This window comes from Fusarium sambucinum, chromosome IV (assembly GCF_050947815.1).
Source record: "Fusarium sambucinum isolate potato_lamoka chromosome IV, whole genome shotgun sequence".
NCBI classification, from domain to species: domain Eukaryota; kingdom Fungi; phylum Ascomycota; class Sordariomycetes; order Hypocreales; family Nectriaceae; genus Fusarium; species Fusarium sambucinum.
Genome location: NC_139291.1, coordinates 5049707 through 5074917, shown reverse-complemented (window position 1 = coordinate 5074917; position 25211 = coordinate 5049707). Strand labels below are relative to the sequence as shown.

At 48.5% G+C, this 25211-nt stretch overlaps 7 protein-coding genes across 7 annotated transcripts; 3 read left to right on the top strand and 4 right to left on the bottom strand.

Annotated features, from left to right (window-relative positions):
- Positions 1-25: 25 nt before the first annotated feature.
- FSST1_001709 (cohesin loading factor-domain-containing protein) lies at positions 26-3971 on the bottom strand (the record flags this gene model as incomplete). The annotated part of the gene is made up of 2 exons (XM_083227628.1): positions 26-3844; positions 3897-3971. The coding sequence occupies 2 exons, from the start codon at positions 3969-3971 to the stop codon at positions 26-28; spliced, it is 3894 nt and encodes a 1297-aa protein (XP_083091891.1).
- Positions 3972-6498: 2527 nt separating this feature from the next.
- Positions 6499-8541, top strand: FSST1_001708 (kinase-like domain-containing protein; the record flags this gene model as incomplete). The annotated part of the gene is made up of 4 exons (XM_083227627.1): positions 6499-6550; positions 6606-6673; positions 6725-6892; positions 6955-8541. The coding sequence occupies 4 exons, from the start codon at positions 6499-6501 to the stop codon at positions 8539-8541; spliced, it is 1875 nt and encodes a 624-aa protein (XP_083091890.1).
- Positions 8542-9094: 553 nt separating this feature from the next.
- Positions 9095-10671, bottom strand: FSST1_001707 (decapping nuclease; the record flags this gene model as incomplete). The annotated part of the gene is made up of 9 exons (XM_083227626.1): positions 9095-9264; positions 9325-9624; positions 9672-9842; positions 9899-9999; positions 10046-10053; positions 10118-10145; positions 10196-10227; positions 10279-10521; positions 10600-10671. The coding sequence occupies 9 exons, from the start codon at positions 10669-10671 to the stop codon at positions 9095-9097; spliced, it is 1125 nt and encodes a 374-aa protein (XP_083091889.1).
- Positions 10672-12138: 1467 nt separating this feature from the next.
- Positions 12139-17143, top strand: FSST1_001706 (uncharacterized protein; the record flags this gene model as incomplete). The annotated part of the gene is made up of 4 exons (XM_083227625.1): positions 12139-12528; positions 12583-16035; positions 16095-16289; positions 16337-17143. The coding sequence occupies 4 exons, from the start codon at positions 12139-12141 to the stop codon at positions 17141-17143; spliced, it is 4845 nt and encodes a 1614-aa protein (XP_083091888.1).
- Positions 17144-17706: 563 nt separating this feature from the next.
- On the bottom strand, positions 17707-18643 carry FSST1_001705 (cytochrome c oxidase subunit VI; the record flags this gene model as incomplete). Its single annotated transcript, XM_083227624.1, has 4 exons — positions 17707-17825; positions 18000-18117; positions 18205-18250; positions 18486-18643. The coding sequence occupies 4 exons, from the start codon at positions 18641-18643 to the stop codon at positions 17707-17709; spliced, it is 441 nt and encodes a 146-aa protein (XP_083091887.1).
- Positions 18644-20755: 2112 nt separating this feature from the next.
- FSST1_001704 (GNS1/SUR4 family-domain-containing protein) lies at positions 20756-21886 on the top strand (the record flags this gene model as incomplete). The annotated part of the gene is made up of 3 exons (XM_083227621.1): positions 20756-21175; positions 21225-21294; positions 21345-21886. The coding sequence occupies 3 exons, from the start codon at positions 20756-20758 to the stop codon at positions 21884-21886; spliced, it is 1032 nt and encodes a 343-aa protein (XP_083091886.1).
- Positions 21887-22536: 650 nt separating this feature from the next.
- On the bottom strand, positions 22537-23065 carry FSST1_001703 (heterokaryon incompatibility protein-domain-containing protein; the record flags this gene model as incomplete). The annotated part of the gene is made up of 3 exons (XM_083227620.1): positions 22537-22560; positions 22607-22752; positions 22951-23065. The coding sequence occupies 3 exons, from the start codon at positions 23063-23065 to the stop codon at positions 22537-22539; spliced, it is 285 nt and encodes a 94-aa protein (XP_083091885.1).
- Positions 23066-25211: the final 2146 nt, after the last annotated feature.

Below are 25211 nucleotides of genomic sequence, written 5' to 3'. Positions count from 1 at the left end.
CCCGTTTCGAAATCCCCCAGCACGTTTATCCCATACAAACCCATTCGGCAAAGACACACCACCGCGCTGTGCGGTCTGCTAGCACAAGGCCTCTCCACACACCTTTCTCTGAACATTTGATGATTGTCTCCCATGTTCCACCGTCACTAGCGGTATCACTGCCCGAGAGACTTCTGCCACCAACATGAATGCCCTTACGGTCCTCCTTCCTCATAAGACGGAGGATCTTGCCTCCAGGCGTTTGAATGGCCAGCTTGGCAGGCTTCTTCCCAGCAACAGTGCCCGTAGCTGAGCTTGGGGTCGAGCCACTAACACTTGACGCACCCATACTCAGCGCTGAACTAGGACGGATAAATGGTATGGGACTTGTAGCCCCTGGATTAGATGATGGTGTCAGGGCTGACGCGCCTGTTAGCGAACTGGGATGTTGTCTGATGGCGAAGACAAAGGTGTTGTTGAGAGCTAATCGCTGGCATTGCGGCTGAACCACGTAGATGTCGTGCCGCTGTGCGTGAGGAGTGGGATGCCTCGTGACGAACTCGTAAGGCGGGTTTTCACCAGTGTGGACAATAGGCAGCGCAAAGGCAAGAGGATGTGGAATATCCTTGATGCTGTGCATAAGTCCTCGCTTGCCTGCGTAAATCTTCAAGGTGCCCTGCCCTTCATCGCCAGGTAACAGTGCCTTGACGGTGTACCGCTTGATGCCGTTGAACCATTCTGCTTGAGCGAGTGCTCTCTTCTTGACTATTTCGCCACTTTCAAATACATCCCCATCCGAGTCTCGCGAGTAGCCTCGAACCTCAACTTCTGCAGCGATCTCCACGTCGGATGGGACACTGAATTTGATATGAACCATCTCCAAGTCCTCTATCCTGGTCGAAGCAGTGTTGTAGTCCACCATCTCAAATCCATTGCGGAAGAAGGGCGCACAAGCGCAAGGCAGATTCAAAAGAGTTTCGTGCGCCACGGGAGGGACGATGTGTTGTTGACTGTGGTGTTCGGGAATGTGTGTCCAACAAATTTCCACTGGCCGTGTCAAGAACCACCAGGTATCGGCGGCATTATTTGCGTTCGAATATAGACCCCGTCGAGGGTACGAGGGGCTGGCAAGGCAGCAATCGATCATGCGCCATTCGTTGTCGATTAATACAGTATTCCACCAGTGGTTGGGGCGGGGCATAATGTTGATTTCCGAGACCTCGCCTGGAGTCTTGAGATAACCTCGCACGATCTCGCAGTGTATGCCAATAGAAGCACACATTTCCATCACCAGCACAGCATATTCTTCAGCGCAGGCTCTTTTAGACTGGATAACTCGTGTCGTGTCGATCTCGCCTTCAAAATCTTCCTCCCAGATGATCTTCTCGGAAACCCATGTGAAGATAGCTCGCAGCCGCTGAACGTCACTTCTATACGGCCGGCACACGTATGTAGTGGCGAGCTGAATGGCAGTTATGGCAGGAGGGAGGCCACTAATGAATCGTGAATTCTTGTCCACTTGAGATAAGTTGATCGCCTGATAGTCGACAGGTTCGGGGACCGGCTCTCCGTCGGCGCCTTCATCTCCTTCGACGCCGTCATAAAGCTCATCGACAGGGTTCAGGGCGGGATGGTCCATCATTTGACATCGCTCACGACGCTCAGTCAATTCTATTGAACTGAGCGAGTTGGAACGATTCACGTCACGGCGAACTTGAACCCAATCCACACCAGCACCAAGACCCATTTCTGTAGCAGTATCTCTGCCGGAAGGCGTACTGCCCATACCAGATAAGGGGGACGCTCCAGGGGGCATGGAACGAGCAAAAGGCGACTTGGGAGAGTCCATGCCTCCACCCACAACCCCGCCTCGACTACTTGCCACACCCGTCTTAGCAGTATCGAAAATCTTACGGAATATGTTTCGCTTTGGGGGTTTTGGTTGCACCAAGCCTCCCAATTCCAAGGACGGATCTTCGTGGAAGCCGACTTGTGTTTGTGGCCGTTGTTGTTGAGCGGGAGAGTCACTCGCATGGCTGCTGTGATATGTGACTCCTGTGAAAGGCGAATCTGGTCTGTCAATCTCTAGGTCCCTAGCACCAATAGCACTTTGAGCACGACCCCGATTGCCCAAGCGAGCAAGACTTCCAGCACTAGTAGTACTGAAAGCACCCGCTGACGTTCCACTCCACAACGTTCTGGAAGTACTTTGAGTTGATGCGCTGATATTGCTCTCTTTACCCGACGATGAATTGGTTGAGGTGGTTTTCGTTGTGAGGGTACGCGCAACTCCTCGTCCAATCTCATAAGCTGATTTGCGAGCTCGCAGCTTACGTTCAGGCTCAGCAGAACGACTCATGGATGACTTCGGCCTCTCGTATGGCATATTCTTAGGAGGTGGAGGAGGGGGTTGGTCATCATCTTGCTCGCCGGATCTCGAGTTGTGTCGGTGTATTTGCTGGAAACGCTTCTCCATGCGGTCAACATAACTGCTAAGTTTATCGTCTCGTCCACCATTCTGATAAGACACCTCTTGGGAAGACTCGCCGCTCCACGTCTCGTAGCCTTCATCCTTTGGTGCAATTCCCATTGAGCTTTTGGGCCTGCTTCGATCCGGGATCCTCCTATTAGATCCATGAGATAACATATCAAAAGATTCCGGTGACCAGGGGTCGGCAGGCGGTGCAGGTGAAGGAGCATGAGTTGCTCGATTTAGACCGCCACCCAGAACGTCTAATTGTTCCATAACACCATCCATTGCTTCTCTCAAGGGCGAGGGCGTCATACCTCCTGCAGGAGATGGTGGAACAGGAGTGGATTTGCCCGGTGTGTATGGCGTATAAGATCTGTCATCGAAGGACCCATGCCTGACATGTGATTGAGGGGGGTTGGGTTGTGACGGCCGGTAGGAGTTGCCGGAATTTTGTCTCGAGGGAGACAAAGGATTGAACGAGGCATTGGATCCATGGCGTGAGATGTCAAAAGAGCTCCTATGTAAATCGATTGATCCTCTCGCTATTTGTCTGTGAGGAGGTGGGGGTGGGGGTGGTGGAGAGTCACCTCTCTGTTGTCCTCCTCGGTAGGGCACCATTGCACGATTGAATGAAGGGGCAGGTGATGGACCTCTCCCGCCGTAACCTTGAGCATGGTGCATCGGAGGGGCAGGAGAAGGCCCTCTTGCGCCATAGCTATGGGGTGGTGCCGGTGAAGGGCCTCTCGACTGGTAGTTATGCAAGGGTGGTGCCGGTGAAGGACCTCTCGACTGGTAGTTATGCAAGGGTGGTGCCGGTGAAGGACCTCTCGACTGGTAGCTATGCATGGGCGGTGCTGGTGAAGGGGCTCTCGATTGATAATTGTGCATGAGTGGTGCTGGCGAGGGAGCCCTCGAATGATAGCCTTGCAAGGGTGGTGCCGGAGAGGGAGCTCGTGAGCCATAGTTATGAGAAGGCGCTGGTGAAGGAGCTCGGTGGTCGTGTCTCGGAGGTACAGGTGATGGACCTCGTTCGTTTTCATGAGTACTAGGGGCGAATGAGGCACCCGAGTTTTGTCGTTCCTTGGGCTTCGGTGTCTCCTTGAAGACCTCGGGCTGTTTGGCGCTGGTGTAATGAGGAGCCTTGGCGTATGCTTCAAAAGGCTTTCGGAACGTTCTTGATTTTGACGGCGCACTGGATGGGTTGTTTGATGCCGGAGTAGGAACAGATTTGGTCGTCGGGCGGAATTGAGAAGGAAGAAGTTCAACAAAGTTGGAAGGAAACGATCCCACAGTTCGTCGATCTCGGTACAATCTGCCCACCCACCATGAGCCATCGCCAGCATTCAGACATTCTATCAAATCCCCTTCAATGAATCCCAGATCTCGCTTTGACTGTTGTTGTTGATTAGTATATTATAGCAGATATCAATGACTTTGAACAAACCTCTCCTCCCCATGAGTATACAGCTCTACACCAACATGGGAACCGCGATGGAAGTGGTGGAGCTGCGGGTGGCATTGTTGTAGATATGTAATGCGGACAATTCGAGCAGAGACTAAACAAGGCCCAAAGTAGGAAGATTTGGACTCGAACAAAATCGAGAGGCGTTGCAGGAGACTTTTATCGGACTGTAGACAAACACATATCAAACACAATTTTGTCGAGATCAGGTAGGTTGTCGAAACACCAAAAACAAGTGACGCAAGGTAGACCAAAATGATGTCCCGCAATGGTGTGGAAATGAATGAATGAGCTGGCGAGGGAGCGAGCAACAAAGATAATTACCACAAAAACGTGGAAGTAAATTTACCTGATATCGACAGAACGTAAATCTTGAGATGCAACGCTCTGATAAAAAAAAAAGAAGAACGTAAGAAACGGTTTGAAAAAAAGAAGTAAGTAATGAAGGATAGGTAGTATGAAGCTCCGCCTGTCAAAAAAGCGGTAGGACAGCCGCGGTGCTCGAGCGTCTGGCGTCACGAAAGCTGAGAGATGTCGAGGTTGCTACGGTAACACGAGATCAGCGGGGGTTGTTGAGTTGTCCCACCGCCCATCTGAGCTAGGACCATGCAAGGGGAAGAAGAGCCTTGAGCCCATGGAAGTAAGACAGAAACAACTGGATAGTATCTCGATGGTGATTCGTGGTGAATACGCTGATTCTACAAACATTTCTTTTTCGAATTGTGCTTTATCGGAATTTAGTGTGCGTCTATCGGAAAAAGAAAGGCACTCTGCATCAGCTGTGTCACTGACAACCAACATCAAATACGGGTGTTGTAATAACTACTAAACCAAAATCAGAAGATAAAAACTCTTGTTGCTAGAGGAATGAATGAATACCTGCCTATTTGTTGTTATTGCTACTACTACTTTGAGGCTCCCTACCGTCTTGAATCTAGATCAATGCTCAAAGACAACGTTGCCGAGTATGGAATAGGTGCAATGCTCTCATGTAGCTGAACTATAGGCTATAGCACATACTATTACTACATAGTACTAGAACCCGAAGTGAGGCTGCCCGCACTTTTGCTACGTACTTCCCGTCAAGTCTCCATTTCCCTCCAGGGGGGGCTTGTTGCGTTGCATGATCGTGAAGATCAGAGCTTATAACAAACAAGGCTCTTGATGGGGTATGGAGATCCAGTGTATGGATTTGTTTGTTAAAACGGCGCACTGTTCACTTATGCCATGGTAATTAGAATCTGCTCCTAAATATGCATCTTGGTCACAAGAACCATCCATGATTGGCTTATTACTTGGCCAACCCTCGGCCATCAAGCCGTGAGCTTATATTTGATTGATTTTGTATGCTTTAAGAAAGTGCTATTTTGAACATCAAAGACAGCCTTGGATCCCTAGCTTCTTCACACATTCTCTCTACCTATGTGAAGCCATTCATGTGAGATGAGAATCATCATGTAGACCAGATGAATAATCGACATGCATCCATTTTTAATTTTTTGTCAAATACATCTTGAACGTCATAATTTGTGATGAGATGATCGATCTCAGTTGACTCATCAAGTCGTGTGACTGCGTTTCTTTCTAACCAAAGTAACGTCTGAGACGCAGCCTTTCCTCATAAAGACCGTAACGGCCGCTGCGTGCAGTAAGTCATTGAGAACCCGACAGCAGCCTTGTCCGATTCCGTGACGTGCTTTCTTGTGCCTGGAAACAGAGTCTTTTGTTGCTACCTCCACTCAATCCGGTCGGTACCTTGCCTTAGTGTGTTAGCGAATGTAAGAAAATACAAGACATGATGGAATTAGACATAAATAAGTGCTCATGAGTGATCATAAATCAACGTTGTGAATGTGTCATATATTTCATTCAACCAGCTCTTTTCTGTCTGGCAACAAAACATCAAACAGCCCGAACACTAGGGGGAATAACAAGCTAAGAAGTGACTGGGAAGGGTGCCCGCAGCCCTCCACTGAGTGCGGCACAAGCTACCCGCCCTAGGCCTAGTCATGAGAGACCTTGTAGCAAGCAGTTGGTATGGATGCGACCACCTGGCAGACGACTCCACGAAGCTGCACTTCCATTCTTACTGGTACTACTGACTTGAGCGTTGGTACACTACCATGAACAAGAACATTTCTCAGGATATCTGGAATCTTTCTACATCCCAATTAAGCAATCTTTACTAATTTTTCTTAATTGCCTGTCCTAATCTTTACGTCACTGTCGGGCTGACCGTTTTTATAGCGCCGGTAGCTGTTCAAAAAAACCAAGCTCAAAGTAAACAAAGCAAGGGGCTGGCTGTAGCTTCTCGACAGGGTCCGCTTCCCAGACAACGGTCAGGACAGGTCAGGACTACACCGTGACATTCACCCGCACGACTTTTAATACACTCCGACTCCAACTCATAATTTCAGTTTCTTTCAGCAGACATACATAGATTGACCTTGACATTGACCATCTTTAACGCATCACAATTCCTCGCCTTTCAGCATTACATTAGCGAATCTGTCTCCGTCGTCTCCTCCACTTGAGCAGCGCAAAATCCAAACAACATCTCGACGTTGCATGACGTCAAGTTACAATGGCTGACGAAGGCGTTGCTGAGCATTATCAAGTTCTCGAAGAGCTTGGACGTGAGTTTGAACATATTGACATTTACTGGACAAACTTATTAACCTTTGTCTCTAGGTGGAAGCTTTGGCGTTGTCTACAAAGGCATTGAGAAAGCAACCGGCGAAACTGTCGCTATCAAACATGTAAGTCCATAACCACTTCGGTTGCCCGGTCCACCAGCTCACAATCAACAGATCGACCTCGAGTCCAACGACGATGATATTCAAGATATCCAAGCAGAAATCGCTGTGCTGAGCACATGCGCCAGTTCCTATGTTACTCAATACAAAGAATCTTTTCTGCGAGGCCACAAGCTATGGATTGTTATGGAATTCCTGGGTGGTGGCTCTTGCTTGGATTTGGTAAGTCTCACACCATGAGATGAAACCTCGTGGTAGAATGCTCGATTGCTAACCGGGAATAGCTGAAACCCGCCAACTTCAGCGAAACACACATCGCCATTGTTTGTCGCGAACTGCTATTAGGCATCCAATACCTGCACAATGAAGGCAAAATCCACAGAGATATCAAAGCAGCTAATGTTCTTCTCTCCGAGACCGGCAAAGTCAAGCTTGCTGATTTTGGAGTCGCCGCCCAATTAACCAACATCAAGTCTCAGCGAAACACCTTCGTCGGAACCCCTTTCTGGATGGCCCCAGAGGTCATTCAGCAAGATGGATATAGCTTCAAGGCTGATATCTGGTCACTGGGTATCACAGCCATGGAGATGGCCAACGGAGAGCCTCCTCTGTGTCATATCCACCCCATGAAGGTTCTTTTCCACATCCCCAAGAACCCTCCCCCTCGTCTAGAAGGCAACTTCAGCAAGGACTTCAAGGACTTTATCGCCCAATGTCTTACTAAAGACTACGACCGTCGTCCAACCGCGAAGGACCTCCTTCGCCACCGTTTCATCCGCAACGCCGGCAAGGTCGAGGCACTGCAGGAGCTTATTGCCCGTCGACAAATGTGGGATGCCAATCAGAATAGGCAGAAGCACCCGATTTACTACCAAGAGACCCTACAGTCAATGACTCCTAAGGACGAGCAGCAAGAATGGGTCTTTGATACAGTAAAGTCGGTCGCGCCGCCGCCCAAGAGGCCAACGGTCAAGCAGCACCGGAATCCATCTATCTTCAACGCTGAAGAGGCGATGAAGAAGTTAGATGTCAAGGATGGCCCTCTCGGTGGGACCTCTCCTGCACCTGGAACTGTCCGAAAGTCGACTGTCCGCCGATCGTCGCTTGCTCAGAGCACCACATCAATACGATCGAGTGGCTCTCCCCGAGGGTCCATCCCCCCCAAGAGACCTCTTCAGACGGACATGTCGTTTGGAAATTCGGGATCGACTATGCGCCTTTTCCGAAGAGTCCCTTCTGACAGTTCAAGTCAGGGCAGTCGACCGACTTCGTCAGACGATGTCTTCTGTGACGAGAATTCTCATTCTTCCATAACAACTCCCGTTGAGCCATATGGAAAGGAGGCCGTGCTTGGACGTCGACTGTATACCAAGGCCGTCGAGCCTTCCTTAGCCGAGCTGCATGCTCAAACCTCTGCGATGCAGAAGCGAGAGGCGCTGGCAAAACTATCAGACGCCTTCGCAGCCTTGGATGCAGTTGACCCTGAAGGAGCTTACCATCTCATGACTAGTATGGTATCCTCCATGGCCCAAGACAACAAGCTCAGCGCTTCAATCCTACGACAGCCTGTCCAGAAGATTCCAGACGACGGAACTCCACAGGGTACCGTGATTGTTAAGAGCACCACTCCTGCGGCCAGCCCAGCAAAACTCGTCATGGCTTCCAGTAATCCCCATCTTCGCAGTCACCGACGCCGACATGCCGACACCCCTACCATGTACGAAAAAGACTTTAACCAGGAGAAGTTGGCTATTGAGAACAGGTACCCTGGCCAGGAAGCCAGATCCGGCATGGAGCACAGCAAGCAGCTCTCCGATGTACTCTACTCGCGGTGGTCTGATGGTCTTCGCATTCGATGGCCTGCTGTCTAATACGAACCCCATCATCGACGATGAATGAATTATCCCCATGGCGCAAACAAAGCCATGATGGCTTCTTGAATTAATCTGTTGTTCGGTTCGTGTGCGAGAGTTTCTTGTACTGATATGTTTTGCATTCGATTCTTCTTTCTATCACATAGAAGATAAAGGCGAGACGTAGGAGGATACAGTTGGTGATCGGGTTTTCATCTGCATTTAATGACTCTGGGCTAGCATGATGCTTACGATGTGATGATATCTTAGTGATGATCTCATCGGCATGGTCTGTTGTTTTTCGTCTTTCTTCTTGGTTTCTTTTGTTGGTTCTGCGAGTGCACGAGGCGTTACGAGGCATATTTCCCTTTAAGAGCATGGGAGGTACGGAGGCAACTCTTGTTTAACTGTTCAATGCATTTCATTTAGAAGCGGATAAGTAGATAGTTTGGACGGATCAAACGCATGATAAAAATGTCTTCAGATCCCCTATTCAATGTGACTTGTTCCAGCAAAACCCCTCTCGGCCTGGGACAGAAATACAAGAGCTCAACTATCAGCTCGGCTAGTATCAGGTTTCGTTACTAGGTCCAAGAGCCAACTTGATCCTCCAATTCTTGAACTCGTCGGACAGGATATCACCGTGTCCCGTCTCTTCTACTTTAAAAAGCTCGATAGTGGGCGACTGAGGCTCGCGCTTTATTCTCCAAACGCCCTCATCGGTGATGTTCTCCGAAAGCCCTGTCAGACATTTATTAGACCGCCGATCCCGATCATTCTGGTCAAATGCGGTAAACTCACAATCTAGAAAAGTAGCAGCGAAGTTGACACACATATCGGCGTTCCATTTGGGGTTGGGATAGGAGTTGACTGTGTCGGGAATGTGATGCGTCTCAATGTCCTTTGCCTCGACTAGAATACCGTCACGCGTGCGAAATCCGACAACGATACGCGGCACGCCGAGGAGGAATGACTGAATCCAGTACTTCATCAGTTTACGGTTAAAGTTCTCCATATCCCCCGCATTGCGAATCTCGGCGGACGTCTTGAGCTCTACCCAGTTGATGGAGCTTCCCTTTTCTTCGGGCTTGGAGTCCCAGACTGTTGGTTGTCAGCTATGAGAGGAAGAGAAATCTGGGATGGCTTACTGGCATCGACTTCACCGCCGAGGCAGAGAACGGATTTACCGATGCCTGTGCGGACGACAGAGCAGTACTGTGCTTTGTTGCTGACGACTTCATTCTCACGATTTTCAATAAACTCACGCGGGGTTTCTGCCCATGGCGCTGGAAGGGTTGACAGAGTCTCGAACTTGTACCCTTCAATGGACATCAGCAAGCGCCGGCCGCATACATTGGAAAGGAAATAGACATACCCCAGAACTGCATGACTTCTAGTGGTGGCCCTCTCCTGCGCTTGTTGTTGCGCTCGTTGGACCTAGAGGACATCTTGTAGGCGTTGTTCTCCTCAATGAAGCTTCCGAGGTCAACATAGCTTCAAGTGTAGGTTTGGAGGTTCTTACATGCAGTCCTTTGAGAAACAGAAAAGTCAGTTGTGTTGCGATAGTACAAGGGATCAGTCATCTTGGGCATACTTGATATAGTGTAGCATTCATTTCGAAGCTGTCCTCAATAAGCCAAAAGGAACAACAGAGGGCGCTGGTAAGACTCACCCATCCATATTATCAAAGGGAGTAGCCATGATCTGTAAATGATACTTAGAGAACATGTTCGCTCACAGGCTGTATCAACCCACCTTGGTCATCATGCCTCTCCATGTCACAATCTTGGCATCTATCTTTTTGCCTGTTTCTTGCTCATGAGCAGCGATGGTCTTGAGAAGGCTATCGAGATGGTCATCTCCGGTGTCATTCAGCTTCTGAAAAGTATCAAATCCTTTGGAGAGGTCTGCGCCTAGCTGTGGGGTGTAGTAGTATTTGAGAGAAGAGTCATCCAGGCGAAACTCATGGTTGTCGTCATAAGAGAAGTATGCGAACTCCTGGAGACGATGTGAGCATAGAAAAAGATGAATGGATGATGGTAGCCCGCCATAGCATATACACTTTGGATCTCATACCTTGGGTCTCTTGACAGGCTGGCTTGCACCAGCAAATCGGCCAATAGGCTGAATAGAAAAGCGCGCCGCCATGATATTGGAGGACGAGAACAATCTTCTCAAAGTCTGTATACCTATGACAGTTTCATGGGCCAATCGATACGCGTACTGGAATATGCGTATCTCGATGGAAGTTGATTTGTGCTGGAATCAAGTAGTAGCCAGATGTGACATTAAATCTGTTGAAGTCAGAACAAGGTGGAAAGTACGCTACAGGCGGTCCGATCGTCCTGTGGAGGCAGTGCCAGGCTCTACCAGGAACCGTGCATATTCAGTACCTCAACACGCCATGTCGACCAAACAAAGAAAGTGAACTGATACAACGAATCGGCTATATTAAAAAATGAAATTTAAAAAAAAAAAAAAAAAAAAAAAAAAAAAAAAAAAGCAGTAGAAACTAGCCTGGAAGCACGGACAGTGGTATTGAAAGCAAACAGCATCGTTTCAGCTGCGCTTACAGTTGACGGTTAGCAGTATGTGAAATGCAAATGGAACAATAGCAAACATCATTTGCAGCTAAGGATGCCAACTCATCATATGCCACGCCTGTTTGTGAGAGGGAACGATTAAATATATTGCCGCAATCTGCTGTCCTCACATGAATACCTATTCCATCTATCTATCATTCATAGTACCCAAGTGCCAGGCTTGCTCTGGTGCAAAACTCACCAGATAAACCGTGGATACACAGACTGCGAACATATGCATTAGTACTATTGAGCACACTCTTTGTCTTGCCGACAAACCTAGGTGGTATCTATCGAGGCAAACGGCTCCACTCGTAAGTCTGATGATTTACTGTTCTATACCAGATTCTTGTATTGTTTTTTATTCGCGCGCCAAAGTGTTTAATCCTTTCGATCCAACAATAAAGCTCGGGCAGCTGACTTGGGCTTTGCCTCCTCTAAGAACAGGCGGCTCCTTTGACCTAAGCACTTTCACACTTTCATTGGTACCTGTATATCAATTGCCTGCCATTTTCAACATACTCTTTCTACAACTTTCTATACTAGTACTTCAACTTTTCTATTTTCTCGTCGCATAAACTTTTCTTCTTTTCTTCTTCTTCAAAACACTGCTCTTGTGTCACTTACATTGCTACACCTACCCACCTACGTACTACAGCTACAGGCCACAGGCTTAGTACAGGCGCTCTCTAACCCCAGCCAGCCCCCTTCCTGTCCATTAGCTTGGACCCTGATCACCCATTCCATCCTCTCCCAAACCAGTCCCTTCAACAATCACGTGCAATTTAGTGGAACTTACGACGTTCCCCAAAACATCAGCCGAGCTCCTTGTTGGAGATAGCCTTGTCGTTATCGCCGCGCGCGCATAGTCTTGACTTATACCAAGCGTAGACCGCTGTAGTAGGTCGTCGCAAGGTCTCGTCGCCGGTCTAATCGTGTCGTAGCTCAAGGCCAGAGCTGCGACTCTAACCAACGGCAGCGATCATCGCTCCCGTCTACTCTTGTGCGTGCACGTCTATCGACTGTCGTACCCATGGTCAAAACGCGCAAAACCACCGCTTCTAGTCAAACACGAAAACAAAGGACTTCTTTGAATCACAAATCAAAGAGAAAAAGAGACCAAGATAGTGAGTCGGACGTTGAGCCGCAGTCTGCTCGTAAGCGCAGGAAATCGGGCATCCCCCAGCGTAGTTCACGGTCGCATGCTCAAGTCGAGGATCCAGACCAAGACAGCCAAGATACTGAAAAAGAAAGTCCAGAAGACTCAGACAAACAAGAAGACACTGTCTTAAAGAGAGGCTGGTATCTTGTTCGTGCAGTCATTGATGAACGGTTTGAGAGCTCAGACGGCGAAACTAAACACGAGTACCTTGTCGATTGGGTACCAGGCTCTCAAGAAACATATCAGCCAACCTGGGAATTGGTTCGTTGCTCTGTATAACTATTGAAGTGGGAATCTTGCTGACACTTTCCACAGGCCGAAAACTTGAATGCAGACGCATTGAAAGATTGGGAGAAGAAAAAGGACAAGCAGGAGCGCCAGAAGCTACGACGTGAAGCCGAGCGCCAAAATACAAGGACCCGACGAGGGCTGAGGAGCCTTACACCTCGTACTGCTTCAGCTGAGCCAGCTGCGTTTAATACGAGACAACAGCTTGAGACTTTTAATGCATCACTTCAAAACCGCTCTCGGTCCAACTCTGTTAACCAAGACGTGCGAACAAGAAACCGCCCCAGACTTGAGCAAGAACCCGCCTTCTCAGAGGAGCCAGTGCCATCAATCATTTCAGCGTCATCTGTTGATGTCGAATCTGTAAGGTCGCTCGAATCTCCTGCTCGACCTATTCGAAATTTCGCCATTGTGTTGCGTAAGCCCGACAACTTTGACCCTTCTGAGTACCAAAGCGTTCACGGTAGCTCTCAAAGAATATCAGATCTTGAAGACGATGACCAACGTCTAGTGTTCACATCACAGCTGAGCCAAGACACTATCCCTGATTCTCAAGATCTATCTGGTCGTTGGGATCCTAGAAACCTTGGGAGTCAAGCTGGTGTGCTGGGACCAGATACCCTTGGAATTCCTGCTGATCAACTATCAGTAGCTGAGGGCCATCTTGAACAAGGTGATCAAGGGAAAATCACTCGCAGTCCAGAGATTCACAACCCTGTTCAAGCCATAGCCGACCGGGAAACCGAAATACCTCAATCCATCGATCGTTCAGCAGAACTCGACTTATCATCCCCAGAACCTGGCCAAGACGAGGCCTGCTTTGAGGACAGGCAGTTGCACTACGGTAACGGAGGTGACACTGGCGCTGACAACCACTCTGACGAAGAAAATCGGGAGACCGACGGTAACCAGGCCGAACAGGATTTCGAAGTCGATGACAGTGCGATAGAAGATTCTATTCGCAACCAACTACTCGAAGACAACCAAAATTTCCACCGCAACGATACAAATCACGATCGACACTTTTCAGAAGACAGCGAGTACAGTCTGAATCAAAGTTTCGATACTGCCAACTCTGGAGCTATCCAAGAGCCCTCTAACAGTGCTGACTCTTACGTCCCTCCAGATCAACAGAGTCAGTCACAACAGCCTGATATTGATTCCTCTTTCCAGCCCTCTCATCAGGGTCACTTCGATACGTTCAGTACCAAACCTTCTCAGAGATCGGCCCCCCCCTCAGAAGAAACTACACAGCTTGAAGCACAACTGTCCTCAAGTAACGACGTCTCTCGCATTATCCCAGACTCGCAGTATTCAAACTTAACTGCAGAGTTAAATCCCAACGTGCCCCAGAGCCTGACGGCGTCGAACAAGGCCCAGATCACCCCTTTTGCTTCTCAAGCCGAGCTTATCCCAGACTCGGCAACAACTGGTCCAGATATCCCCTCTCATCAACCAAATCAGTCACGCCTACCTTCACTGGTGAGGGGAGACGCGTTTGACAGTTTCCCACCAACTGATCATCGAGCACCAACATCTTCAGTTCGAGAATTCTCTACTCCCAACAATACCCAGAATACGCCGGTATTTTTTACCCAGCCCCAAGGAATACACGACTCTCCTGTTATCTCAAGCTCTTTGCCAAGGCTCGAAATTAGCCAGGGTGTACAGGCTTCATTGGTTTCGGATTCTTCATCAAAATCGACTGGCGTACCCGGAGACTTCAACGAGCTGCAGGCAGCTTACTCACAGTCCCAGAATTCCGAATTTCAACCCCAGAGAGATACTAATAGTCAAGAACTCAGATCTACCAGCGATTATCAATTTGCCCAGCACAAACCAGGGATCAATTGCAGTACAGAAAGACGATCTGAACAGCCGTCTGAAACCCGTAGTGTATCTAAGTCACCTTCTGAGTTACCCGGGCCATCTCTAGGAACTCGAAAGATGGAGCGCTCGTATTCTCAGCCACAGAGCCTAGCAGCCGATGAGCTCAAAAGCTTTGTTGATTTTGGTACTGATTCAGTATTAGATCAAGCCGGCGATGGAGAAAGCCTAGATGCGACATCTTACGGAGTCTCAAATGAGCAAGAGCCCATACTCAGTGCCGGCACAGCTGGTCTTGATATTGCTGCCAGTTCTTCTGAAGCTATCATACAATCGCAACCGGTCTATTCAGTCGACCCTTGGAAACCAGAAGCTTTGGGAACTACACCAGAGGCCCCTGCGCCTTCAATCTCGCCGGCATCTATTATGGCAAACCCTCATCGATCAGTAGTACCCGACAGTATGAGAGAGATGATCGATCGGGCGTACAGTAATTCAAGGGAATCCATCGCCCGTTCTCTCTTGAGCCAAGAACCTCATGATAGAACGCCATCTAATACTATCTCTCCGGCAGCCATAAGCAGGGTCATTGACCCTCTAGAGATAGCTCACACCTTCAACTTGACAAACAGGAACACAATACCCTCTGAGATAGATAGCCCTGGTCCCTCAATCACGATGGGTCAGATTCCCGACGAACAAGAATCTGATATCTCGTCCCAGTCGTCTCAGCCAGAAGTTGGTCATACACAACATGTCATCACTCTTCCAATGCAGGCAAGTAAGCGGCCGCATTATGGACAGATAATAAAAGATTACAAAGTCGAGATCGAGGCTTTCAGCGCTCCGTTCACTGGCGAAACTGGCGAACAGCCTAGCAAGTTTCTTGTGCAAAAGATCCGCGGTCTTTTTGACAGGCTGTTCGACATTTGCGATTATCCGCCTAATGTTGTGGGAACGGCGCTTGAGTCGGAGCCCAGCGCTGATATTGCCAAATTCTGCTGTGATTCCAATCCCAAATTTAATTTCTTGTTCGAGCTCATGACTGCTCTGGATGAAAAGGAAAAGGAGATTCTAATCGTGATTCGCAATCAAGAACTCATGCGGCTTGTTTTCGCCCTTACTGAAGTTGCGAAGATCGAATGCTCGGCTGAGGGCATCAATCGGCGCACCAACTTTCCGTCAGCTACAAGGATCACTCTTGCTCTATGGAATGAGGATTTCAATCCTTTCAATTTCGACGCTGTTATCGGATTTGACTATCGTTATATTCGTTCAGGGATTGCGATGCAATTAGCATCTGGTACAGGCCGGAAGTCACCGGTAGTACTTTTGATGGTGACAACCTATTCCGCTGAGCACGTCAGCTTGCACAGCTTGGACGATGCGTCTGAGCTCGAGCAAACGAACGCAATGCTTGCGTGGGCCGTCCATGCAGGGCGCTATCTCGAAGACCCTGAGCGTGGCTACGGTGAACCGCATGAAATTGCTGGAATATTCGCGGGTTACCTGAATGGCATCAATGGTACATTGAACTGGGAGCCTCAGGGAATACCACGCGATGTCTTTAATATTTTCGAGGGCCCTATGTCCCAAAACCAACTTCTCTTTGCAGTGGGCCAGTTGCATGGGAATGGCCATAAGCGAAAGTTTGTAAGTGTTGAAATATTGGGAATTCATTAACAACTGCTTGAGAACTGACCTGTATACAGAGCGACGGCGAGGCTGCTGATGCCAAACGAACGCGGACACTTCCTCTTCGGGACCCACCAGTCGGTTCCAACAACCCTCCTATACCTCTTGCAACACGGCGATGGCTTGACGGTGCATTGCTTCGAGGAGAAGCCAGCAACAGAGAGGCGACTATTTCTGTGCGCGTGGCAGTCCTGGACTCACTCAGGGAACAGGTCAGACAATCTATAAATGCAGTGTGGAAATATACTAAAGTGTTCAGGCGGACGAGTACGAGCGCAAGGTTTCATTAGCAAATGAAGTCGAGATTGAACTGAAGACTCAAATTAACCGTCTTGACAAGGAAATCAAGGACTATCAGAAGGCAACAACTAAGATTGGGTTGTCAAATCGTGCCGCTATTCAAGATCGAACAGTCTTTGAAAAGGAAAAGTCTAAGGCCGAGGCGGCTTTGCAAGCTGCCAAAGCAGCTAACCAGAAAGAGGACGAGAAGTACAAGCAGAAGATAGCCGAGCTCGAATCTACAATCGGTCGTCTAAGGGAGACACCTGGAGCTGCCGAGACGGAAGACGCACTGGCTGCAGCGCAAAAAAAGACAAGAACTACGGGAGAAAAGCTGAAGGTCGCCTTGGCAGATGTAGATTTCATGAGAAGTCGGTATCAGGATGTCGATTCTACAGCAACCCGGTTGTCCAACGAGGTCAACGCATTGAAGGAACTGAATAAAGATCTGGAGCAGAAAGCTTCAGCGAACCTGTTGGCTATCCATGTACAGCAGGCTTCTGGGGAAAGACAGGTTATGCAGCAGCAGATTGCGAACCTACAAGCGCAACTCCAGCAAAAGGACGCAGAACTGATTGCAGCGCACCAGAAACTTAATAGTTTTGTGAATGGGCGGAACACACGAGGAGGCAGCATGCCTCGCAGCCCCCGCGTCCCAAGTGGAGTGAGTCCACGGCCCAGTCGGGTGTATCCTGGTTCTGCCAGTAGAGGAACAAGTCCTTCCGGGCCTGGTACACAGTTCATGAGCCAGCAGGCTCAAAATACCAGGTGGAACTCTCTTCAATGAGGGGGGTTATGATTGCCAGGAAACACAAGGGTCATTGGGAGGAGGAAAAGAAGGAAGCAACCGTCATGGATGTCAATGTTTTGAGGGGCCATTTAATGTTACATACAGCGCATCGGATAGTCATGGCCTCGATCGAATACCAACTACTGATGAGCTAGAAACCGTTGATATATGATGTGAACCGTTTGTTGTATGATGCAGGCTTATTTATTTATGGCTGCACAAAGCGACAGTTCTGAACCGGAGAATGTGGAACACAACGTATTCGTAGTCACAGGAATCCTTTGTATGCCCTTGATGATAAACTGTAATCTATAGTCGTAAGTAAACATATTTTGATTTAACGATTCACCTAGTGATGAATAAATTGTACGTCAAATATACAAAGCATTTCGACTTTGGGAATCAACACAAGGCAGAAATTGCCAAGGCGTGGGACTAAACACAATCGATTTGGGGCTGCCGCAATCAAACTTCCGCGTCTACCTCTTGGTCTGATTCCCTGCCGTCTCGGCCAACATTCAGTATACACAATGCTCAAAATATTGAGACTATGGCACTATTTACTTCTCCTCAGGGTAAAGCTCCTCCTTCAGAGGCACACCAAGCTCTTCTCGGAGGGGCTTGAGCTCCTCGAGGTACTGCTCGTACTGGCCCTTGTTCTCGACCTTGGTCTTGATACCTGGAGTAGCAAGTTAGCAATTGGACTAGGATCGCGTGTTTGTAAATCGTCGATGGTTGTGAAGCGAGTTAATGCTCAAATGTGTCATTGATATGGCAAATCTTGCAGATGATTGTGCCAGTCATTAATCGGTTGGGCAGACGGCAAGCGAGCTCGAGTCGATAAAATTCGTACCTTCGAAGATGCGGACGGCAGTACCGAAGTCGTTGACCCTTCGGGCGGCCTTGAGGGCGGCAGCAATCACAGAGGGGGCAGGGACAAGATCGTAAGCGAAGGCGTTGTTGAGGTTGCGCTGCGGTTTATTGATAAGCCAAAGTCATACGACATTTTCGGGAGCCAGCCGGAGAGCAGCGAGCTCTACCCCGTGGGGCAGACATACCTGAAGCTCGAAAACATCCTGAACACCGTCGAACTCCTTCTCGAACCTGCGGGAAGTCGAATTTTAGTCATTGAGTGTCGCAGAGAGCCTGTGCAGCTGCATTGAAAGGTATTTGGGGGGAATCGCGTGGGGATAGAGCTCTAAGCGGGCTTTGCGGCATCTTTTTCCCCAGCCGCAAGACAACCACGCAAATGTGCCAATCCAAATATTTCCACTTTCCCCCCAAGAAATCGACTTCCAAGGCAGGATTCAGGCCATTGAGGCTCGGGATGATGTCCTACCTAGCGGAGAATTCCTCGAAGGTCTCTTCGGCATGCTCGCTTCGTCGGGGCATTGAAGTGGTGAAGTGGGCAACGGCCGAGCGGGCCACAAGGGGCTGCATGGCAGGTCGGATGGGAGCAGCGCGGACGCCGCGAGCGACACGGATGAAGGCGGACATTTTGGACGTGGCCGGAGGAGATATACAAAGAGTGGTGATTGTATATTATCGGAGGAGAGGTCGTGTATTGGTGGTAGAGGTAGTAGTGGGCTGGCTTTTTCCGGGCTCGGGTGATGACTGCAGACTTGTTTGGGCCACAGGATGGGCTGAGAGTGATGACTAAGGCGAGGCTATACCTGATCGCGTAAACGTGGGGGCAAGTGCGAATTGTACGGCAGACGGTTGAAGCATGGTGCTTTTGTATGGGAAACACAGTAATGATACTGTATTTCAAGAGCTTACTCTTATTCACTTCATTCGCCATTGCTAGTTGGCAGTTAATTGCAGAAGAACTTGAGTTCAATGGCAGTTCCAGGCTTATCTAGGTTCTATATAGTTGAGAACCAAATTGATACAAGGTTCCCCAGTAGTTGGGTTTATTCAGATTCAGCTAATTCATCAATTGGCATGTCATGCAACAGAAAATCGATGGAAATTGAGAGTAACCAATCATTGAGCTGTCATTAAAATGATTAGAGCACCCACCCACTCACTCGGTTGACATCTGCATGACGGGTTAGAACAGCCACACCATGACACAAGCACGGCCACACGGCCGCTTGTTCATGCTTTGGCAATGCGCTGCACTTCAAACAAGAATTTAAGTTGACTTGACATTTGTTAAGCGAAATCTTGATTAAATGTTCCTTGGTAGGCTAGGCAGTTTGAAGAATCACGTCGAGTCTACAGATACCGATGGTTGCGGATCGATTCGGTATGGGGTAATTACCGATATCGTTGCATTGAGTTTTACCGTGAGATAAAATTGTCAAGGAGTAACTAAAGGATCACCATAAGAATGCCAGACATACTTCGTAGGTGAGAGCAATCGACTCTTTTGAAGGGTTCCAGAACTTGACCTGCACGTTACAGAGCACAGATGAAGAGTTCCTACTGTCCGTCCCGGGACTGCCGCTTACGTGTGGCTGTTCTATCATCGTGATACGAAGTACGGATATTAAATGACGATTGTCTAACAGGCTTTTATCCCGAGTTTGGCAGAACCAATGAGTACATAGTAGCAAGCAGTTGGGTACCACCTCCCAGTCTTGGCGTCTAGTAAGCCTCGGGACCACAGGCACAGGCTAACAGGCACGACAGATGGAGGCAGAGGTCAGAGCCAGACAGGCGTGGTAGTAAATAAGCAAACCTAACGGTCAGGTACAAGCCTGCCTACTAAGCATGGGCAAGCTTCAGGGGATCTCGAGGTCTAGCGTCACCGCATCTTTGTTTGGTCTGAAATAAATCGTGGATGTTTGGTAGGCGCATTGTGCAAATCACGTGTATATCTATCTTAGGTACTGTCTATAATCGGATTACCCGGGCATATCACATGCAATTCAAGTAACAAATCCAATTGAAATAATCTCATCTCGGGGCTTGCTTACACGTGTGGTCCTTCTTCCTGCGAGCGCGTGTCATGATTCCCTAAAGGAAGATAGCCAACAGCGCACGAGCCGGGTCAATTCTTGGTTGTCCGGGGTGGGTTTTGCCCATGAAATAACATAAATGCATGGAGATTGGGCCAAGTCTCAAGATGCCCCTTACAAAGATGTACTAGTGGCACCTCAATGGAAGGAAATGCGTTGCAAGGTGCCACTTTCACTTTGCTTTGCTGCTTGTTGTCCAAAGAGTCCACTGCCTAGTGCCCGCGGGCGCCGGAGATCCAGCAGGTGCAGACAGGTGAAGGCAGTGGTAATGAGTGGTAAAGCGGTCGCGGTCGCGGTGTGGATGGAAATTTCCCCTTTTTGGATCTATCCGTCCTTCCTCCCTCAATTAAAACTCTACTCTCCTCCTCCCCTTTTTATTCTCCTTTTTAATTCTACGCATTCCCACAATCGCCGTTTACCTGGCTTCTTCTTTAAACTTCTCATCTCTCCGGAGAACTTCTTCTTCTTCTTGTCATTCCTTGTCACTCTTTACTTGAGTTGCCTTCACGTGTCCTCCCACCGTCGTCGCGTCTTGGAGAAGAAAGCCACGTCGAATACGTAACCCGTTCTACCTCTTCAACCTAATAAAGGGTCTCGTGGTCTCAAATTGTGTCGCTCCCAACGATCAATTAACTCGCCCACCATGTCTGCGACTCCCGCTACCTTTTACGAGCAGCTGCCGCTGCCTACCATCGACCGTCCCTTTGGTATTCACCTGTGGCCCATCTTCGACAAGGCTTTCACTGCTGTTGTCGGCTACTCCGCCAATGACTTCAAGTTTGTGCCTTTCGAGACTCCCATGTCCACCATGAAGTCGACATCGATCTTCATTGTCATCTACTACTGCATCATCTTCGGTGGTCGCGAGTGGATGCGCAACCGCGAGCCTTTCAAGCTCAAGGGTCTCTTCTTGATCCACAACCTCTACCTGACTCTGATCAGTGGTGCTCTCCTGGCTCTCTTCATTGAGCAGCTTCTGCCCACTGTTGTTCGTGGCGGTATCTTTCACGCCATCTGCCACTCTGAGGGTGGCTGGACCCAGCCCCTTGTCGTTCTGTACTACGTGAGTAGCCAACGATTTATCATATACGCTCTAGCTAACATTTGCACAGCTCAACTACCTCACCAAGTACCTCGAGCTTCTCGACACCGTCTTCCTGTTTCTCAAGAAGAAGCCTTTGAGTATGTCTTCCGATTAATACACAAACAGAACTGTAAACTAACGTTTACAGCCTTCCTCCACTGCTACCACCATGGTGCTACCGCTTTCCTCTGCTACACCCAGCTCATCGGTTCCACCTCCGTCTCTTGGGTTCCCATCGTCCTGAACCTCCTTGTTCACGTCGTCATGTACTGGTACTACTTCCAGAGCGCTCGTGGTGTCCGTGTTTGGTGGAAGGAGTGGGTTACCCGTCTCCAGATCATCCAGTTCGTCATTGATCTCGGATTCATCTACTTCGCCTCTTACACCTACTTCACCTCGACCTACTTCCAATGGATGCCTAACGCTGGCAAGTGCTCTGGCGAGGAGTTTGCTGCTTTCTCTGGTATCATCACCATCAGCTCTTACCTCGTCCTCTTCATCTCCTTCTACTTCGCCACCTACAAGAAGCAAGGAAAGGCCCCTACCGGCCGACAGAGCCTCCGCCGCATGTCTCAGGCCCCTCTTCCCGACCCTCACCTGGTCCAGACCACTCCCGTCAAGAAATCCAACGGTGCCACCACCACTGGTGCCAAGACCAGCAGTGCCTCTACTCGATCCCGCAAGGCTTAAGTGGCTGGCCACACTGTTGAGATAGGACAATGCATTGCAACCAATAAATTGACATATCTCAATGTGTTGCTTTGGTAACGACTGCATAATGCTACGCGAGCATCTCAGCTATCATCGCGTTGGAGTTGGATGCGGATTGATCTTAGCGGCTTCAAACGTATATAAAGAACAGTTTGGAGATTTGCTATTCAAAAACGGTTGAGCTAAACTGGTTTCACGGCTGAGACACGAATAATAGTCCTTATGTGGGCAGCAATAATGACGGAGGGTGTTGACGATGCTTCTCACGGGTTTTGTTTTACTAGGCGAATAGGGGGCATTTTGAGGACGGGCATGGTTTTTGGGACCAAAGTCTCGGTCGACTCAGTTCGGCCCCAGGCTACGACGATCTATCTAGAACCCTTGTAATCATTTCGCAGCTATGTATGATAGAATTATTGATTCCAGTGTAAAGTCTGGGAATGAATGACATTGCTAGATTACCCATTGCATACTCTTGTGTTTCACTGAATCATATTTTCTATCGTTGAACTTACCTCTGAATTCTAGCAATATACTTTGAGCGTTTCGGGTTTGTAGAACATGATCGACATCCATATCTACCACAGATGTCGACCCCACGAAAGCGTAAGATCCATCTGTATTAGGTCTTAGGATGACTGGCTTGTTGTAGCCTGCGATGGCACAGAGATGATCACCTTCCACAGCTTGATAACCAACTGCACCCAAGTATCCCTCACTTGTCTCGAAAATTTTGTAAATGTAGAGCAAACGGGCAGTGGCGATGTTGACGTCTTTACGTCGCTGTCTAGTCCAGGAGCTGAGTTCTGCGAGGATATCAGGATTGATTCCGAATTGGGTCACATCTATTGCTGGAAAAGCTAGCTTGAGAATGTCTTGGCCCCAGTCATTGCCCTAGGTCTTCTGGACAGTATGGGATGGTACTTGGTTAAAGTAAACGATTAGCAAGGCCAGGTTCATAGCGGTATCTACCATGTCCCGAGTAGTGTGTTGAAGTGAGTTGATGCATAGTAATCAAATAATGGTCTGCGCTGCTGGAATACAGGATACGTAAAGTGAATTACACGCCGTAAAAGAGTTTACTAGTGACATGAACGATGCAAGAGCAGCGTCTTGAGAATCTCTCCCGTATTCTGTTGTCAAAGTGACTGATCTCATATCGACACCCCAAGCATATAGACTTTGCGTCTCCTCAATGACAAATGGGTAGGTGTCGACGTCCGCTGGCAGTGAAGACGGCATGCCTTTAACCAATTGTTTGAAGTCGCTGGCCGCCCTATAACACCATGGAATAACCACGTTCTTCTTTTTTGGATAATTCGGTACCCAACTTGGCAGATCGGATTCACCAAACTCCCATACGCCTGCCAGGGACAGAAAGGCGAGCGGAGTGTGTACGTGCATCGTCTTTTGGGTGCGTACAGCTTTCAACCATCCGGCGATATACTTGGTGTACACATGCGAGGCGTGATTCTCAGGACTGTAGTTTGGGCTGATTGGGATATCAGACACTTCAAGAAGACCATAAATATGATCCCGATGATCAGTGGCTTCTAGATTGGTTGTGAAAGTAGAGACAATCCAGCCTTTGAATCCATCTGGGTCGGGTATCTTGGTACGTGCCTGAGCAAGGAATAACCAGGATATCATGCCCCATAGAAGCGGACTACTTAGGAGATCCCATGCTGTATCTGACAAGAAGTCCGGCCGTTTCGTGTCGTTCCGCGTGCGTGCGATAGTGTCTGTGCCTTAGTGAAGACCACGGAGGGTGGACCAAGTCAAGTTGGCTTCTCCTGGGCTGATGAAAACCAATGGTCGGCAAGGACGACCTCTTGGAATACCCATACCCTTTTCCAATACTGATGTTGTAGAAAGTCGGCCACGGCAGACCAGGGATCGTTGAGATGATTGTCGGGGAAGTCAGGTCCTCTATCAAGACAAAGTTCCGGGTGATCCCGTAATCACTCAGCATCAAAGAGCGCGTTGGACGAAATGCTTCTCCGGGTGGTGTTGTGATCTATTACCTTGTCTATCGTGTTGATGGTATTGAAAGCAAGGGAGTAGTCCTTCGGTCCAACCCATGCGAAAGTAACGTGGGCAAGTAGAAAGATACGACGCATGAGCTGAACTTGCTGAGATCTCTCTTCATGATCATTCTGATTGATACATATTGCATCTGCCCGGAGGTATTGGCAATAAGATTACGAGCGAAAAGGCTCGTCGGTCAAAATACGGAGGAATGCTGAGGCCAAGTTGTCTAGGATCTTGAGAGTGATGCAGTAATGGGCTCAAATTCAGAAGATGGGTCTTGAGGGATCTTGAGTAGTCAGATTTGAGATACTCCTGGGTTGAGAGGTTTGTAAAGACGTGAGGAATATCTCTGGCCTATCAAGTTTCTAGGACAATCTCGCCATTTGGCTAGTTGGAAACGTGAGGGAGCTTGTAAGAAGCGGCGCATGGTTAACAGAATATCGTGTCATTTTTAGTAACCGAGACGCATGTTGTTTTGCTGATATTAACGTGTTTTGTCAGCTTGTTCTATTCCGACGTTTGGCCTGACGGCAATTAATCTGCCTTGCCAAAACATACCTATTGATTCATGTCTTTGTGCCTGTGAGTACTCAAGCTCCAACCAAACAAAACGGACAGGCATAAGATGAATAAATTGACAATAAATTAACAATCGTATTAAGTTTATTAAGCAATCTGCGATTTGGACCAGACAAAATGGCCTTGGATATAAAACTGCAACGAGTTTTATATGCTATTACCGTTACTCTTTCAGCTCTCGGCCAGCATCTTCAGCTCATATCTACTAATACAAAGCAGCCAATTGACGTCATGTCAAGGGTCCAAACGTTGATATTACCCAAAAGCAAACAACCAGAAACAACTGCTAAGATTAATCACAAGCCATGGCGACGCAGCAGCGTGTGCTTCTTCAATATGCCCCAAGACATGGATGTTTGAAGGATAATCCTTGTTGACTTTGAGGTGCTTCATTGGCTGCGTTTGCGAAAGATCATCCAGTACGACGATCATGGAGAAAGAGACACGCTCAGGCTTTTGATTTGGGCTGAGTTTCTCACTAGAAACAGAGGCGCTTACACCAATGACACGTAACTATTAGATGACGGCTTACTGAGTGATTATCCCCCTTTTCCCCCAAAATTTGCTGACTGAATGTGACTTTGTTTAGGTACCTGTAAGGGGATTGGGTAGGTGAGCATTCAACGTAATGCAATGCAATATATGTGGTGTTTGCTGGTTTGTAATACGCAGGACAAGTTTGACATTGAACGAG